The sequence below is a fragment of the Gadus macrocephalus genome, chromosome 21 (genome assembly GCF_031168955.1).
Source record: "Gadus macrocephalus chromosome 21, ASM3116895v1".
Classification (NCBI taxonomy): Eukaryota; Metazoa; Chordata; class Actinopteri; order Gadiformes; family Gadidae; genus Gadus; species Gadus macrocephalus.
Window position 1 is genome coordinate 18,395,437 of NC_082402.1, and position 18,840 is coordinate 18,414,276.

Sequence of the window (18,840 nt, forward strand, 5' to 3'; positions counted from 1 at the left end):
AGGTAGTCAAACATCTCCGCAGTGGCAAAGCCCCAGGGATTGATGAGATCCAGCCAGAAATGCTAAAGGCTCTGGGTGTTGAGGGGCTGTCATGGTTGACACGCCTATTCAACATCGCGTGGGAGTTGGGTACAGTGCCAAAGGAGTGGCAAACCGGGGTGGTGGTTCCCCTGTTCAAAAAGGGGGACCAGAGAGTGTGTGCCAATTACCGGGGTATCACACTTCTCAGCCTCCCTGGTAAAGTCTACTCCAAGGTGCTGGAAAGGAGGGTTCGGCCGATCGTCGAACCTCAGATTGAAGAGGAACAATGCGGTTTTCGCCCCGGACGTGGAACTACGGACCAGCTCTTCACTCTCGCAAGGATCCTGGAGGGGGCCTGGGAGTATGCCCATCCGGTCTACATGTGTTTTGTGGATCTGGAGAAGGCGTATGACCGGGTCCCCCGGGAGAAACTGTGGGAGGTGCTGCGGGAGTATGGGGTAAGGGGGTCTATCCTCAGGGCCATCCAATCTTTGTACTCCCAAAGCGAGAGCTGTGTTCGTGTTCTCGGCAGCCAGTCAGTTTCGTTCTCGGTGGGTGCTGGTCTCCGCCAGGGCTGCGCCTTGTCACCAATCCTGTTTGTGATATACATGGACAGGATATCGAGGCGTAGTCGTGGTGGGGAGGGGTTGCAGTTCGGTGGTCTGAGGATCTCGTCACTGCTTTTTGCAGATGATGTGGTCCTCATTGGATCATCGGCCTGTGACCTTCAGCACTCACTGGATCGGCTGGCGGCCGAGTGTGAATCGGCTGGGATGAGGATCAGCACCGCTAAATCTGAGGCCATGACTCTTAGCAGGAAACCGGTGGATTGCTTACTCCGGGTAGGAAATGAGTCCTTAGCCCAAGTGAAGGAGTTCAAGTACCTCGGGGTCTTGTTCGCGAGTGAGGGTACTATGGAGCGTGAGATTGGCCGGAGAATCGGAGCAGCGGGGGCGGTATTGCGTTCGCTTTACCGCACCGTTGTAACGAAAAGAGAGCTGAGCCGCAAGGCAAAGCTCTCGAAATACCGGTCGATCTTCGTTCCTATCCTCACCTATGGTCATGAGGGCTGGGTGATGACCGAAAGGACGAGAACGCGGGAACAAGCAGCCGAGATGAGTTTTCTCAGAAGGGTGGCTGGCGTCTCCCTTAGGGATAGGGTGAGAAGCTCAGCCATCCGTGAGGAACTCGGATTAGAGCCGCTGCTCCTTTACTTAGAAAGGAGTCAGCTGAGGTGGTTCGGGCATCTGGTAAGGATGCCCACTGGGCGCCTTCCTTGGGAGGTGTTTCAGGCACGTCCAGTGGTGAGGAGACCTCGGGGAAGACCCAGGACTAGGTGGAGAGATTATATCTCAACACTGGCCTGGGAACGCCTCGGGATCCCCCCGTCAGAGCTGGTCAATGTGGCCCGGGAAAGGGAAGTCTGGGGCCCCCTGCTTGAGCTGCTCCCCCCGCGACCCGACCCCGGATAAGCGGATGACGATGAGGATGAGGATGAGGTTTGAACGCAGCATAAAAGGTAACAATAATATAATAATAAGATCACTTTGTTTGAATTGTGAAATGGGTTTGGCTAAAATAACTGTTGGTTTAGTCCATACTACTAGGTACTTATACTATATTGACTGAGTTAAATAGAATTGCATTATTAAAAGAGACTGAAATACAATTTTATTTGACTAAAATAGTCATGGATAATTCTAAAATAAGAATAAAATGCTCAGACTTTTAGTAAACTGATACTTGACTAGACTGAAAAAAGTGTGACTAAACGTGACAACTAATAAAAACTAAAATGACAGCTCGACGCAAACACTAGACTAGAAACTAAAAGTTAAAAACAGGCCACCAAAAACAACACCAGTTGCAACAGACTTTAGCCAAACCCACTTTTTTTTTTTCTTTCAGTAATCGATATTCTTTTTTAAACAATCGATTGACCATAAATTCAAATTACGAATAAAAATCAATTAATCGCCCAGCTCTGGCCGAGATGCAATTAAGACAGTCAAAGAGCTGATCAAAACAAACAGAGTAACCAAAAAGACTGGCTTGGTTTGACTCTTTCCATAAGCCTGCAGGTGGGAACAATTTGCGCCCGCTTTGCCCCATCCGCTGGACGATGCGAGTGAGCAGTGTTAAGTCTGTTCTTGCGTACTACCTGGTGAGTTACTTCCATGATTTCTACATTTCTAAATAAGTTCTGGAAAATTAAGGAAAATAAGTGCACGCCCCACCACTCTTACCGCACTTGTAAAATGGATTTGTCAATTGATGGAACAGTTCATACATCAATCAATTATCATCAGTGACGGCTGGTGGTGATTTTGGGTGGGTGGGCTAACGAATGCATTACATTTATCAATACTTCACAGGGCTCCAGACGCCATGAGGTCACCTTTATATCTCTGTTCATAACTTTCATATAATGTCAATGATTTTTAAACAAGAATAATGTGTAGAGAAATGCGTGTCTTTATTTGAAGCACAATCATAAATAAAAAGAAAAATAAGGTGTTTAAAGTGCTTCACTGAGCTGAAATTGAACATTTCGAACTAAACTAAAAATTGTGCTTAAAGTATTAAACAATTAAAATGTTGACCGGTCTCCCTTTGCGCAAAATGCGGCTGTAGCCGATCACACTCTTTGGTAGAGACGTCTGTGTCGCCGTCAATGATGAAGGACATGGATGTGACGTTAATGTTTCGATACGAAACGGCCATATTCTGACCGCACTCCTGACAGTAAAAGCAGTGCATTCCGTAATGCACAGCGTAATAATAAGATGTTATATAGATGAGTCAGCATTTAATTAATTAGTGTGATGTACATCGTTTGGATGATGTGTCCCCAATCTCTTCACTTCCAATTTTTCCTCCAAAGACATTAAAGAAAACCGATTAGAAGTTAAATAATCCACTTCGTTCATTTTCATGCTAACGTCCACCATACTGCACTTGCGCTACTGTGCTGTGATTGGTCGAGGTCACTGTACTGTAGCTACTGTGCTAGCTGCAAGTCCAAGGTCAGCCTTTGGGCTAAACTAATTTAGCCCAAATGGGAAGCATATGAAGGGGGCGTGTCAGGGCACCTGTCAATCAAACGTCAATGGAAGCTTACGCTACTGTGCTTGGGCTAAATGAAATTAGCCCAAATGGGGGCGTGTCACAACACCGGTCAATCACAATGAAATTGCCGCTTACGCTACTGTGCTTGGCCTGAATGACCCATTTGGGCTAAACTAATTTAGCCCAAATGGGAAGCATATGAAGGGGGCGTGTCCCGATACCTGTCAATCAAAATTGAATGGAAGCTTACGCTACTCCGCTTGGGTTGAATACATTTAGCCAATTCACAGGAAAAAACCCAAGATATATCATATTTCCTGGGTTTTTCTGTCACTTTTTGGTGCAGTTGCTGCTTTAGGTTCTACCAAAATTTAAAACAATATGTTCTAAGGTTTTTAGTATTTTTTCATTTTTACTGTAAAAGGTAGGGAGGGCTTAGCCCTGTTAGCCCATTTATACCAGCCGTCCCTGATTATCATACAGCTCAACCACAATTTGGAAAATAAAATAATAAATATAATAAATAATATGTGAATACTTTATGAACTACGGTTCTATACCCCAAATTCTGAAAGCAGGACTTTGAAGAAGTGATAAGGCTACACATTTGAACAAAATATTTATGACCCCTTCAATGTTGATCTGAAGTAGGCCCCACTGCATGCTAGTCTCTACACTGAAACCCTATAGGCCGTTAGAGGAACTACAAGCTAGTTGTTAGTTGCATTTGTTGCAGCCCAACTGACCTTCTAGCCCAGGGATGCCTTGTTCTCTGAGCCACTGGTCCAGAGACATGGCTGAATTCCAGTGACTGGGACACCGGCTCAGCTCCCCCACTATCAGAGCTGCTGCATGGATCCTGGACGACTCAAACCACTGAGAAAGACAATAGATGTATCATGGTCACCAGTATGGATTCAATAGAAAATCAGCCAATATAGATGACGATCTATTACGAACACTAAGTATGTTGACCTCTTAGGTCCAAGTGTTTCAGATCATTAAAATACATGATACCAATGATTAAAAAGAATAAATTGGCGGTTGTGGGTTCACCTTGCTGAGTCCAAACTTGCCCTCCTCATCGTGGGGGACCCCGTAGTTCCCGACCAGGGGGTACGTGAGCGTCAGGATCTGACAGCGGTATGAGGGGTCCGTCAGAGCTTCAGGGTATCCCACCATGCCCGTCTGAAACACTGGAAGCACACACACACACGTTTTTGTTTGAACCATGTTTAGGCAATATAGGCATGAAAAAAACCACCGGAGTGGGTTTTGGGGATGTTTTTTCCGAGGTTGACTTTGTGTAAAAACATATTTTTCATTATGAGATCAAAGTTAGTAAACATTAGCAGTTCTTCATATGTTTAATGCATAAATGAAGGATACGTATAGTGTGAGAGACCTGGCGTCATTGTATACGTTAATGACACATGACTTATCAAACTCAACTAATTGTTGCTCGTGGATGCTTGTTGTGTATTGTTGGTTGTGTACTGTATGTGGAGCCCTTAAGAGATGCAATGCTGTCAAGGCCAGAAGGCAGAGCAGCTGATCATTTCTTTCCTCAAAAAATAAATGAGGATCAAGTTATTGTTCCTGCTCAAACTTGCAGACCTGTGCCAGGAGCACACAGTGCGTAACGCCCACTGCGTGGAGCCAGCCAGGACAACGTGTGTGTTAGCAGCTTGGCTTGTACTAGCTCAGGACTTTAGACAAGTGGATATGACACTGGTGGGTACTCAGTGAGTCTCACTACTCCCTACTCTCGAGAGTAGTGGGTACCTCCTGTGGAGGGTCGTGAGTACTACTCACACTACACCGGGGGGGTACTCACTACTCTCCCACTACTCATCACCCGGGGGGGTACTCACTACTCTCCCACTACTCACCACCCGGAGGGGTACTCAATGCTCTCAACTGGGGGGGTACTCACTACTCTCCACCTGTGGAGGTACTCACTACTCTCTCACTACTCTGCAGGGGGGGGGGGGTTCGGGGGGTACTCACTCCTCTCCACCGGCGGGGGTACGCACAACTCTCTCACTACTCTCCACCAGGGGGGCACTCACTACTCATTCATTCCACTCCACAGGTGGGTACTCGCTACTCATTCACTACTCTCCATCGGTGGATACTCACTACTCTTGCACTACTCTCCACCGGTGGGTACTCACTACGGAAGTTGCTGAATGAAAGTCATCGGTCCACGAAAAGTTTGAGGGTTTCTACTGTTAACATTATACGTGTAATGCCCACTGACATGTGAATGATGGTGAATATAAGATATATTTAAGATATATAAATCCGATACCTCCTCTACAACGCTAGCCCAACTCACCCACTTCTCCCGACACCGACACGTCGGCCCCGAAAGGCCGACCTCGGAACACGGTCCCATCTTCCAGAATCAAGGACGCCATTCTTTAATGAACTTAGTTCGGCTTCGGGACAGCGAGCTGGTTTATGGGCTGTAGCTGGAGGATGTTCTCCACGTTGATGGTCTGTACACGTGAAGCCCACGCTGCTCTACGGGGGCCGCTCACAGCACCAATAACACCGGGGGGGATACCACGTGTTTCAGCACAACGTGTGTTGATCGAAAGAATGGATACACGAATAACCAATACGATGTAAAAACCAATGACTTTAGATCCCTACGCTGACAGTACAACGCGTTCCCATGCAGCAGAGCAGAGCGGACTGATCCGACCAGACAGTACAACGGATCCCCCGACGCCAAAGCAGAGTGGACTAATCCGACCAGAGTGATACAGCGTCGTGTGAAGACGTCACCACGTCGGGGGGAATGGGAGGCTTGGTAGTGGAGGAGACAGCGCTCCCATCCAAACTTGTTTGGTTTGTATTGGATTAAGATGAACTTGTCTTGCATGCAACATCTAAATATAGATAATATTTTAGTACTATTTTATGTTAGTCTTGTTTGCATAAGTTGGGCTCTGGCAAAACAACTTATTTTAGAGCCACATTGATGATCCTTCTGTAATATGCACGGGTATAAATACACGGGTTGTGTGTTATCAGTTTGGTCAGGTCTATTAATTATAAACCATGACGGGGAGAACGTATGGTTACCTTTAAAAACATGAAACCGAAGAGATGGAAACGTTGTGCAGTCAGGCTGGACTTGATATTACTAATTCACAGCTGCACTTTTCAAATGGATGATAAACATTTTCTGACAGTGTCAAACACAAACTAGGATCTGTTCCTTTCCTGTAAGCATTTCACCTCCCAATAAAAATGAAACATTATCCAACAAAAAGATGTGCATTAATAAGTTAAGAGGAACAACAAATCCCATCACAGCACCAACATTCATCCGAGAGGGACAGAATAAGCCCAACCACCCCCCTCCCAAACCAGACGCTGGGCAGCTAGCCAAGGCCCGGGGTTGGAAGATGCTAGTCGATGTTGGCCAGCAACTAATTTTTCCACCTGAGATTGCAGCCACCACCCTTAGACCAGACATGGTACTCTGGTCCCCTTCACTGAAGTCTATCAACATGAGCTCACGGTCCCATGGGACAATTCAACTGAAGAGGCCTATGAGCGCAAGAAACGACGCTACACAGAACTGGCAGCAGACGCGCAGCTACGAGGATGAAATCCGAAAATCTATCCGGTTGAAGTGGGATGTAGAGGTTTTGTGGCTTCTTCTTCCACCATCAGGTGGAAGAAGCTAAAAGACCTCCATGGACAGGCTCTGCAACCGACAATAAGATCAGTCTCTGAAGTAGCCGATAGAAGCAGCCAGTGGATATGGATCAAGCGGAAGGACCCTTGCTGGGCTCATAGAACAGCAACATGACATGCTCACTTATCCCCAACCCCACCAGCCACTTGAGAACCCAGGTTAGAACCCTCCAGGAGGAGGGTGAATGAGGCAGCGGTCAGCTCCAGGCCTGACTCAGGGAAGAGGACCCCCCTGCCTTGCATAGTCCCGTGGGCTGCCCCAACAGCCAGGCAATCATCATGATTGGGCATGAGATACAAGCTCAGGCTTGATCACCCTGTAGCTGGCCACCTTTGATGAGGGTGTCTAGTAATGAAAGGCCAAAACACCCACAGATTCAAAGGTACACTACTGAGGATGCGTCCCGAAATGTACATCTTTCCCATGTCAGTTCCCACGTCACTCTCAACATACAAGGCAAACCTCATGTGTGAGCATCAATACCATCTATTGGCACAACGGACAGTTAACATCTCTTCCTGTGTTTTATGATTCTATGGGGGAGCTTATTAGGTTTGTATTGACAAATACAAGCACGCTGCAAACTAACCGCTGCAAACTAACCGCTGTGCAGTAATGTGTCAGTATATTGATGCATTTGAAAAGTATAAAATATACATTGATATGATATAAAGTTAGACACGATCATATGCCCTTGACCCTGACCCAAACAATATGTTAACTTTGCTACACATTTCCTACGTCTTCAACAAGCCATCATAAGAGGGCAATAAAGATGTAACTTTATAATAATAATGATAATAATAATAAATGTAACCCCAAGCGGCGATTAACGGGGTCAGATTAAAATTTAAAGTCAAGGACACACTAATGGAAGATATATAAATATGACATATAATTATGAAGGAAAGATGTTGATGAAGACGTTCCACTTAATGCAATACTGTGCCTCGGCTTTCAGGTTTTCTGTTGAGCTTGTTCATAATGCTATAATCGGGATACGAACTCTCAACCTGAGGATCACCTGTACAAGGCACTTTCCCATTGAGCCACTGATTAACCTGAACTGCAGCCTCATTCACATGGTCAAAATCTCTATTGATAAGCATACAACATCCAGAAACCTCCAAGCACACATTTCTCAAATGAATTAAGGGCTTTCTTAAAAGCATATACCTGAAAAATCTTTGAGATTCTGGGGAAATTAAACCTTTGTAGTCAAGAACACTAACGGAAGAAATATAAGTATGACCGAGTTAATTATGAAGGAAAAATGGTTAACGAAGAAGTTCCCCTTAATGCCATACTGTGTCTTGGTCAGATTCTTGAAACTAATGAGCCGGAATGTTGATTACCTGATGAATTTCAGGTGCTGTTCAATGTTGTGTTTCTTAAATGAGTGGCAATGACAGAATGTCATGTTCAGCTTGTTCATAATGCATTAATCAGGATTTTAACTCTCAACCTAAGGATCACCAGTACAAGGCATTATCCTCTGACACTGGCTCCCTAAATATCCTCATCCTCCTTGACCTCAGTGCTGCCTTTGACACGATCAATCACTCCATTCTCCTCTCCCGTCTCCAATCCACCCTTGGCATCACTGGCACCGCCCTCTCCTGGCTCGGATCCTATCTCTCCGACAGACATCAATTCATCGCCATCAACAACTGTCAATCAGCCACTACTCCTCTCATCCACGGTGTCCCCCAGGGTTCTGTGCTTGGTCCACTCCTCTTCATTCTGTACATGCTTCCTCTTGGTCAGATCCTCCGTCACCATGGACTCCGGTTCCATTGTTACGCCGATGACACACAGCTTTACCTCCCCTCCAAAACCATCAGTCCTTCCACCCTCTCAACCCTCTCCAACTGTTTGACTGACATCAAGACCTGGATGCAAAACAGCTTTCTCAAACTCAACTCCAACAAATCCGAAATCCTCATCATTGGTCCTGACACCCTCACTCACTCCACTCAGAACTTCACCCTTAACATTGACGGCTCCACCATCACCCCCTCCACCAAAATCCGTAACCTTGGAGTTATCCTGGACCCCACTCTCTCCTTCCTCCCCCATGTTAACCATATTACCAAAACTGCCTTTTTCCACCTCCGAAACATCGCCCGCCTCCGCCCCAACCTGTCAACTACCGCTGCTGCGACACTCATCCACGCTTTCATTTCGTCCAGGCTTGACTACTGCAATGGTCTTCTCTACGGCACCACCAACAAAGTCCTCAAAAAACTTCAATGTGTCCAGAACTCAGCTGCACGCCTCCTCACTGGTACCCGCTCCAGAGAACACATCACACCTGTCCTCCGTGAACTCCATTGGCTTCCAATTAAACACAGAATCAACTACAAAATCGTACTCATCACCTACAGGCCCTCAACAGCCTAGCCCCCCCCCTACCTTGCCAACCTCCTCCATCACCACGCCCCCTCCCGATTCCTCAGGTCCATCTCTGCCAACCTGCTACAAGTTCCACGGACTGAGCAACGGACTTGGGGTGATCGGGCCTTCTCAGTTGCTGCCCCCACCCTTTGGAATTCACTCCCCTCCCACATCAAAGTCTCTCCAACCCTCTCTTCTTTCAAATCTGCCCTCAAAACATACCTTTTCACACTAGCCTTCCCCACCTAACTCCCACCTTATTCTTCATGCTTAACCTGTTTTTCTTTTATTCTTAGTCTGTCTTACATAGTTTTGATAGGGCAATATGTAAAGCGTCTTAGAGTAGGCCTACCATATTAAGTGCTAGATAAATTTCATTTATTATTATTATTATTAGGGGTCCAAGCCAACAGGTTGGAACCCTATTGTTTTTATTTATTATTATTCCCCCCTTGAAGTGGGCCCACAGCCCAAACCGTAAATGGTGCCGACACGCCAATTGCATGACTAGATCCAGGTCCCTGAGTTCTAGTTATTATTATTATTATTATCCCGTTGAGCGACTGACATACCTGAACGATGAAACCTCATTCAGATCGTGAAAATATCGATTGATAAGCACGCAACATCAAGAAAACTCCAAGCACACATTTCACAAGAGAATAAAATAATAATAAAATAGCGCCACCTTTGGGTGCAGTACCACAATTTGGGTTTATGGGTAGTGGGGGACATTGGTATCCACCTAGTTGTATGTTTTTTGATACAATAACAAAATGATCATATAAGAAAAATGGGCTAACTGTTCCAACTTTATTGGCCAATATTTCTCAAATGGAACTAAATAAAACAAATTCTGGTGAGTTCTTTATTATTTTTGTAGCCCGTGAATCTTTTTTATCATGTTAGGCTTTAATATAAAATTGTGGGAAAAGTGAAAATCTTTAGGAAATTTAGGGTTTAGGGTTTTATAGATGCATCTGATTCTAGAGATTAATATTATGAAAGAATTTTGAGTGGTCAATCTGGTGAGGAGAAAGCCTAATTCATGATTTTTTACAATAGCGCCACCTTTGGGTGCAGTGCCACAAATTTGGGTTTATGGGTTAACCAAATTTGGGTTGGGCTTACTGGTAACCAAACATGACAATTTCACGAGTTTTTGACTTATGGTATGAACGTGACAGAAACAATAGGGGACAAAGCAGCTTCGCTGCTCGGACAGCTCGCGGCCACGGTACCATCTCGCGGCCACGGTACCATGCGCTCGTGTCTACAGTGGATGTATCGCAATGGCGAGGCACAAGGCCACAAGCTGTGTGCGCCTCCAGATGATATTATGAATCTCAAACGACTGCGTCGGGTTCTCTGGTTCTCCACGTCCTCATCAATGTGAAGTAGACTCAACCACGACATGGAGGAGAAAGGGATTGTTGCCCGCAATTGTCTACGGCCGGAGCCCCGTTGTCCGCTGCATCACTGCTTCGGCAGCGGGCAACGCCGCGGCACCTCCGCCCGCGGCGGTGGTGGTGCTGTCATGCCAAATTTGTACCGGCTGCCAAATTTGTACCGGGCGCGTCATCCATACGTAATCCATTCCAAACCTGCCTGGCAGCAGATGATCGCGTCATCCGTTGTCGGGCAGGTTTCAAAAAACATTCGCGCTCATGTTGCCAAAGACGAAATAACATAATACAGTTAACGGATCGCTAGATAACACTTGTTTTTACTTCATATTTGTATTGTATTCAATTGTTTAATCAAATTTAGCAAGTAAACTGAGTGTTTAAAGCAGGTCAAGGACGAAATAGCACAATACAGATAACGGATCGCTAGATAGAAGGTTCGCGAATGTCCGTGAACCTTTCACGTCATTCGACGCGATCGTCCGTTGCCAGGCAACGGACGACGCGATCATCTGTTGCCAGGCAGGTTTGGAATGGATTACGTATGGATGACGCGCCCGGTACAAATTTGGCAGCCGGTACAAATTTGGCATGACAGTGCCTCAGCAGCGGGCAACGGGGCTCCGCCGGGAGACAACCGCGGGCAACAATCCCAATTTCTCCTCCATGTCGTGGTTCATGTACTTCAGGGGGTCAAAGCCAAAGTACCTTTCCCCCCAATTCCTTCTCGCCCATGGCTGAGATAACCCCCAATACGAGTCTCGTTGTGGAAACACCAGAGATGTCAGAGAACCTTATGTGCCATAACACCAACAGCAGAACAGTTATCCAAATAACAAACAACTGTACAACACTTGCGGTATAGTGTGTGTATTCTCACACACACGTGGCACTCGCACGGTCGTCGCTCATTGTCTCATTGGCGTGCCAAATTCTCTGGGCGGGCAAAGCAGAGAAAGGGGAGGTAACATGAATATTCCAAACCGGCGAGTCTGAGCTTTGGATACCTAATGCTCGTTTTACACCTAACACCATTTCTAGCTACTGGGGGGCCATAGGCAGGCTAGGGGAACTCATATTAATGTTAGAAAACCTCATAAAGAGAATTTTTCATGCAATGGGAACTTTAAGATGAGGTTAGATCGTGGAGGACGTGCAGGCATTGTTGCCTGCACGTTAGCCCTGACGTTAACGTTGACATTAGCACTGACGTTAGCATTTTAGCAACCACACTCAGTCTTGTACTCCTGCATATTTTCAGCTACAGAAAACATTGAAATATCAAAATGTTTAGCATTTTAACAACGTGATGGATTAAACTTTTCAACTTTTTTAAATTGTTCATCTTTTTCCACTTTTCTTTTACCAATGGAAGTCAAGGGGCGGATAGCAAAGTGCCTGCCCATTCTCTGACTCCAACTACTTCAGACTTCCCATTTTGGTCAATTTTTTTTCCGTTAAAGTTTGTACAAACATTTAACAAATCGCCACACTTTCAGCTTCAATTATTTCTAAACAGATTTTAATATAAACTTGTAAAGAATCAACCGTTCGTTGATTTCTTACAAGTAAAACCGCTTTGTATAGTTTCGGTTGGTCTCTAGCCAGTACAAGACATTCTCTGCTAGCACTATTTGTCCTTTAAAGGGACACTGTGTAAAAATTACTCCCATCTAGTGGTACAATTATGTATTGCGTTCAAACTAATAGTGCTCGCTTGTTCAAAAACTACAGTGGGCAGTATGTGCCAAGAAGCTGTGTCATGACATCCAATACTACCTCATCGAGTCATTCGAGTGATGATGAGGTTTGCTATTTCAAACAAATTTCAACCTGCATCGAATCATTAGTGTGTAAAGTAATGATGTATGAGTAATTACTCCTCGAGCAAGATAGTGAATTATTTCAGTCATCATTCACGCTGGCTCAGAGTGAAAACGCGTTTGCATTTCCTGTACCACGTAGTGCTTTTTGTCCCTCTCGGCAGTTCATAGACCGGAAGAACATGGAAGCCTCCATGAAGCATACCCGTCCGCGAGTTTATTTTTTGCAGGGTGGTAGCGGGAAGCTCGTGAATATTCATGAGGGAACTCGTCCCTCATTGGCTGGGACTTGGCTCGCTGGGACTTTGTCAGAGGGCTTGTGAAAACAGAGGGCTTGTGAAAATCACGAACGCAAATAAATGAAACGTTTTTATAAATCAACACAAATCATTGTATCAAACTGTGTGACACATGTAATACAGTAGTTGTTTTTAGACGAGTTAGCATTACGAGCTAACGTTTGTTTTGGCACTTACAGAAAGGTAGCTATAGAGCTGCCGTGTAGTAGGTGGATTGATAGGTGAAAATCAATATTAAAATTCATGTAGCCCTAGGCAAAAATATTCTATGGATAGGCCTACAGATTTTATGGCCCTTCTTTCTATAATGTAATTGGTTGTGCGGTGTGGCAGAACCACTATGAACAAATATCAGAAATCATACGGTTTATTCTTATCCATCTACACCTAACCTCCAGCAGCTCCATCTCTCCTCAAAGTTGACATGGGTCTGGCAAATGTTGCAAGCTTTAATAAATCCTGCCATTATGCTCACCACTTCTAGAAACAGAACAGAATGGAATCTTAATGGAAATATCAAGACATGGAAAAACAATTTGAAAAAAAAAACTTGGAAACAATCACCAGCTGCCGAAAGCACTACGATGCGCTACATAACGTTATAAAATATAATAAATACAAAAAGGATTTACTACAGTAGCCCCTGTGACACATAACAGTTTCACAGGGGCTTTTAGACGAGTGAGCTAACGTTTGTACTTACAGAAAGGTAGCTATAGAGTTGCCGTGTAGTAGGTGGGTATCATGTGTCACATTATTGCTAAAATGATTTGTGTTGATTTATAACAACGTTTAATTCATTTGCCGATGCGCTATACATAACGTTCTAAAATATAATAAATACAAAAAGGATTTACTACATTAGCCCCTGTGACACTTAACAGTTTCACAGGGGCTTTTACATGAGTGAGCTAACGTTTGTACTTACAGAAAGGTAGCCTAGCTATAGAGTTGCCGTGTAGTAGGTGGGTATCATGTGTCACATTATTCGTGTTGATTTATAACAACGTTTAATTCATTTGCGTTCGTGATTTTCACACAAGCCCTCTGACAAAGTCCCAGCGAGCCCATGTCCCAGCCAACAAGTCCCGCCAAGTCCCAGCCAATCAGGGATGAGTTCCTGCATGAATATTCACGAGCTTCCCGCTACCACCCTGCAAAAAAAAAATCGCTACCCGTCCTATGTAACTACATATTAATTATTCTTCGCTCAGGAGGATAAGTGAGATTTTTGGCAGAGATAATTTTACACCAATGAGGACTTATTTATGAATGAATACGTTGATTTGAGGTAATAAATTACTTAAAATATTACACAGTGTCCCTTTAATGCAATTCAGCTTCAGTCTGTTTTACATTTCAAATTCCAGGTTATCGGCAGTGCAATGCAATACATTTGACCTTTCAGATTTCCTGCGGTGCAGTGCAATACATTTAATCATTCCGATTCTTCAGTCCAATTTATTTTATAACTATAATTAACTTTCACAAAGTAAACTATGAGGGGATGTAGCTCAGTGGTAGAGCGCATGCTTTGCATGTATGAGGCCCCGGGTTCAATCCCCGGCATCTCCAAGTGCTCCTTTTCAACAATTTAGCAACAATAGAAAGGGCCTTTTGTATTGTGAAACTCGTATTAAATAGATGTCAAGTGTACAATACTACTGTGAAACATGTCAATATTTTACGACACAACATAGAGTAGAGGTGGTTTTCGCTTACTTCCGGTTTGGTATTGACCAAACCGGAAGCCTTGACAACCGCCTTGACAACGGTAACTATGGACGGCGATGTTTACCACAAACGTATCCTGCTGTGGTCATAGAAGACAATATTTACATCTCGTGTCTTGTAGGATTTAGACCACCACAGTCACAGCCGTGTTGGTAGGACTCCCGCTTTTGAAACATGCAGCTGAAGCATCTCAAGACGCTGCTAACTCCCCAGGTAAGAGAACTGGTGGGCTAGCTGATATTAGCATTAATTCCCTAGGTAAGAGGAATGGTAGGCTATCTGTTTAGCCCCCCTCTACGCCAAGGCTATCGGTAGTCGCTATTCTGTTCAAAACGTAACACTATGGATATTGTAAAAGAACGAAGCAGTTTTCGTCATCTTTAGTATGTCCCTGCTCGGTCGCTGGTCTCCAGCGACCAGCGACCAGCGACCGAGATAGTCTACCAGTCCCCTACAACCAGAGAAATGGTAGGCTATCTGTTTAGCCCCACTCTACTCAACGGCTATCGGTAGTCGCTATTCTCTTCAAAACGTAACACAACGGATATTGTAAAAGAAGGAATCAGTATCCGTCATCTTTAGTATGTCCCTGCTCGGTCCTGAGCAGGGACATACTAAAGATGACTTATACTGTAGTATCAGTCATCTGATGACGTGTGACGGATAAGTAGACGGGTTGTTTTCCCATGCAACAGGAGGGTGCTGTGAAGGTGACATGCATGGCCTGGGCGCCCAACAGCAGCCGCCTGGCGGTTTGCAGCGTGGACCGAGTGGTGCTGCTCTACGACGAGCACGGGGAGAGGAGAGACAAGTTCTCCACAAAGCCCATTGACGCAAAAGTATGGCCGGAAACATGTGGCTGTGCTATTGTTACCAATGTAGTAGTTGTACACCTAGACAATGATCTTAGGTCCAATATTGTGTTGCAGTAATGTCAGGGATTGTCCATGCACATGTGGTTCATGTCAACATTTGGAAAAGGACATGTAAATGTCCAATTTGTTCATCACATTTATCTTCCTGTCTCAATAACCTCATGAAACAGTTACTTTCTCAAATGATCCTTTTAAATTGTTGCAGAACAGAAAACTGTGTCAACGTGTAGTTATTTTCTCATAAAGGAATGTACACCAAGAACGTACTGTATGTAATACGGTGTAGGCATTGTAATGTAACCAAGTAGTACCCGCTGTTGCAGTATGGGAAGCAGAGCTACGTGGTCAAGGACATGGCCTTCTCCCCAGACTCTACTAAGATTGCCATCGGCCAGTCGGACAACATCATCTTCGTCTATAGAATAGGGGAAGAATGGTAATATTCTTATAATGACCTCCTTGTAAATTATTTGATTTGAACATCTGTGCATGTTACTTGAGTCTTTTCTCATTTCTCAAGGGGGGACAAGAAAGCCATTTGCAACAAATTTGTACAAACTGTAAGTTAATATGTATTTCTGTATTTCAATCCTACCTGTTCAATGAACTGATGTATTTATTTAACGGTTGTGCATTTTCTATTTTTTCAGAGCTCTGTAACATGCTTGCTTTGGCCAGCAGAGCATGCTATTGTCTTTGGTTTAGTAGAAGGCAAGGTGAGCATACCAGATTGCAGCTTCCACAGTTAACTATCCAATCATCCAAGAAAACATTTCAATTGAGAGCAAGAAATATTGAATGAGTGGTTGAAGAATACACAAGTGAACTGAGCTCTATTTGTTGTCTCAACAGGTTCGCCTCGCAAACACTCAGACAAATAAGTCATCTACCATCTATGGAACTGAGTCTGCTGTCGTTTCACTGGCATCCAAGTAAGTGCTGGGTCTGTCTGCTGTCTGTCTGCTGTCTGTCTGCTGTCTGTTGGCTGTCTGTTTGTCTGTTTACCAAGCAAGCTAATAGTTATAATGTAAGACAAAGGAGATGTATTTTTATTTCCAACTAACCGTAGAAAAGCAACAATGAAGAAAAGTGTGTCAGAGACTTGATTTGGTTATCCAAAGAATACCTAAGATTCTATAAAGATGGATGGATGGATGGATGGATGGATGGATGGATGGATGGATGGATGGATACATGGATACATGGATACATGGATACATACATACTTTATTGATCCTTTATTGATCCCCAGGGGGAAATTCAAAAATATACTCACCTCATACTCAAGGATCAAATGCTCCCTTTCAAACGTCTCTCCAACTAAAATCTATCCTGCAAATTGGAGTGCAGTCTTGCATTTCCGGTCTGTTTCATCCTAGACATGGTTCATTTATCCACTGTTATACAGTTTGCTGTTGTTTCTGCTAGTGTTTCAGGGCAAGGCATCTTGTCTGGCCATGCAGATGGAACCGTGGTGCGATACTTCTTTGGTTCAGGAGAGTCTCAGGTAACCAAAGACAAGTCGGTTATTATTTAAGATATTTCATTAATCAGCTCTAATATTGTGGCCCACTAACCTTATTAGTGGTTGTGTTAGTGACCAGTTTCATACATTGGGATGAATGAAAAAGGCCTACTTGGCAAAATGATCCTAGATATTTGACTATGGCACTTTGACATCTATACCTATTCTACAATCACTAGAGATAGAGAGCTTCTTGCTCACTCTGTCTACTCTGTGTGTGTCTCTCTGGCTCTCTATCTTTCTGTTTCTCTCGGTCTCTCACTTTATTTCCACTAGACCCTTTCCTAGTGTGTGTGGGTATGCCATTCTTTCTCTTATTCTATCCCTCTTTTCACTTATTTCTATTGTTCTCACACACACACAGACGCACTCACAGGGGAAACTGTTTGTGCACCCGGTTCCACCCTATGCCTTGGCCTGGGGAGCCAACAGCATAATGGTGGGCGGCTGTGACCGGAAGATTGTGGCTTATGGCAAAGAAGGCAACGTCCTGCAGACCTTTGATTACAGCCGCGACCGCACTGAGAAGGAGCTGACCACGGCGGCCACCAGCCCCAGCGGACAGTCTGTCGTGTTTGGAAGCTACAATCGGTCAGTGACGGGGAGGGGGGGGGGTGGGGCGGCTTCTGAACAAGGAACATGTGATCCTGCTATTGGACACTTTGTTTGTCTAGCGGCCTTCTAAATGGTTCTGAATGTTTTTCTGTCCAGGCTGCGTGTGTTTAACTGGGCACCACGGCGTGGCCTGTGGGACGAGGCCAAGCCCAAAGAGATCCCTAACTTGTACACGATCACTGCCCTGGCCTGGAAGAAGGACGGGTCCCGACTCTGTGTGGTACGCACACACTCTGCTCTCTCACTATCCTCTCTCACTCTGCTCTCTAACTCTGCTCTCTCACTCTGCTCTCTCACTCTCCTCTCTCACTCTGCTCTCTCACTCTGCTCTCTCACTCTGCTCTCTCACTCTGCTCTCTCACTCTGCTCTCTAACTCTGCTCTCTCACTCTCCTCTCACTCTCCTCTCTCACTCTGCTCTCTCACTCTCCTCTCGCACTCGGCCTTTCTGTCTCAAATCAATTGAATAAAGCTTGATTGGCGTGACGTTTCAATTAAAGAGACGCTTGTAGATAATGTAACAAGTGCATATATATACGTATATACTTATTGTATTAAGCAGAAGTGCAGTTTATGATTAAAAACAGATGCTGATCCTTTCAGTCCAGTGGAATAATCTGTTGATGAGTTTTCTCTCTTGCTCTCTCTCCGTCTCTGCGTTTATTTCTTTTCATTTTATTTCCATTAGAAGTTAAACTTCCTTGTGTGTGTTTGTGACAGGGAACGTTGTGTGGGGGCGTGGAGCAGTTTGACTGCTGTCTGAGGAGGAGTATCTACAAGAACAAGTTTGAGATGACTTACGTCGGTCCGAGCCAGGTACATCCAGCTGGATAGACCTAGAAAATGTTCTCAAAGTAATCCCTTCGTTTTCAAAGTTGAAGATATTTAGTTTCTAACATGAATTGTTGTTTACAGTGTATTTTATTAATGTGGATATAATGGTCCATCATATATGCACTACAGATATTCATTACATATAAACATTACATATATACACTACAGATAATCATAAAATATATATGTATACACTTCAGATATACAGAACATATAAACACTATACATATAATATATAATCTGTATGAAATTATTTGTATTTGTGCATATGTAATTATATGTGTATAGGTGTATATGTAGGTATACTACATATAATGTACTGTATTTTCTTAGCTTTGGAAAATATGTTTTGTGCTTCCAAGTGGGGAACTTTAATATTATATAATTCGTTTTTCAGGTATAAATTGCAAGTTTAATTTAAGTAAAGGGAACAGGTAGTATTTTATAATTATTGTATGATTTAATGACAGGGGATGGGATTAAAAAAGTGTATACTTCTTCCCGCTCCTTTTCAAATGTGTTAAG

At 44.2% G+C, this 18,840-nt stretch overlaps 2 protein-coding genes and 1 non-coding gene across 6 annotated transcripts in view; 2 read left to right on the forward strand and 1 right to left on the reverse strand.

Annotated features, from left to right (window-relative positions):
• Nucleotides 1-5,848, reverse strand: part of cad (carbamoyl-phosphate synthetase 2, aspartate transcarbamylase, and dihydroorotase) — a 46,613-nt gene extending 40,765 nt beyond the window's left edge. For both annotated transcript variants that reach the window (XM_060042081.1, XM_060042080.1), the window contains exons 1-3: nt 5,432-5,848; nt 4,147-4,286; nt 3,837-3,966 (exon numbers count right to left, since the gene is read on the reverse strand). In XM_060042081.1, the coding sequence (XP_059898064.1) occupies nt 3,837-3,966; nt 4,147-4,286; nt 5,432-5,513 (352 nt within the window). In that variant the 5' untranslated portion in view covers nt 5,514-5,848. The remainder of the gene's footprint in view (nt 1-3,836; nt 3,967-4,146; nt 4,287-5,431) is intronic.
• Nucleotides 5,849-14,236: 8,388 nt separating this feature from the next.
• Nucleotides 14,237-14,308, forward strand: trnaa-ugc (transfer RNA alanine (anticodon UGC)). Its single transcript has one exon. It is a non-coding gene; the product is annotated as a tRNA-Ala (tRNA).
• Nucleotides 14,309-14,468: 160 nt separating this feature from the next.
• ift172 (intraflagellar transport 172) overlaps nt 14,469-18,840 on the forward strand; it is a 516,193-nt gene continuing 511,821 nt past the window's right edge. For 2 of the 3 annotated variants that reach the window (XM_060041906.1, XM_060041905.1), the window contains exons 1-10: nt 14,472-14,680; nt 15,163-15,306; nt 15,666-15,778; nt 15,863-15,902; nt 15,993-16,058; nt 16,195-16,274; nt 16,771-16,849; nt 17,232-17,458; nt 17,579-17,702; nt 18,202-18,297. In XM_060041906.1, the coding sequence (XP_059897889.1) occupies nt 14,642-14,680; nt 15,163-15,306; nt 15,666-15,778; nt 15,863-15,902; nt 15,993-16,058; nt 16,195-16,274; nt 16,771-16,849; nt 17,232-17,458; nt 17,579-17,702; nt 18,202-18,297 (1,008 nt within the window). In that variant the 5' untranslated portion in view covers nt 14,472-14,641. Of the gene's footprint in view, nt 14,681-15,162; nt 15,307-15,665; nt 15,779-15,862; nt 15,903-15,992; nt 16,059-16,194; nt 16,275-16,770; nt 16,850-17,231; nt 17,459-17,578; nt 17,703-18,201; nt 18,298-18,840 lie in introns of all 3 variants that reach the window. The other variant, XR_009523720.1, reaches the window with a different exon arrangement.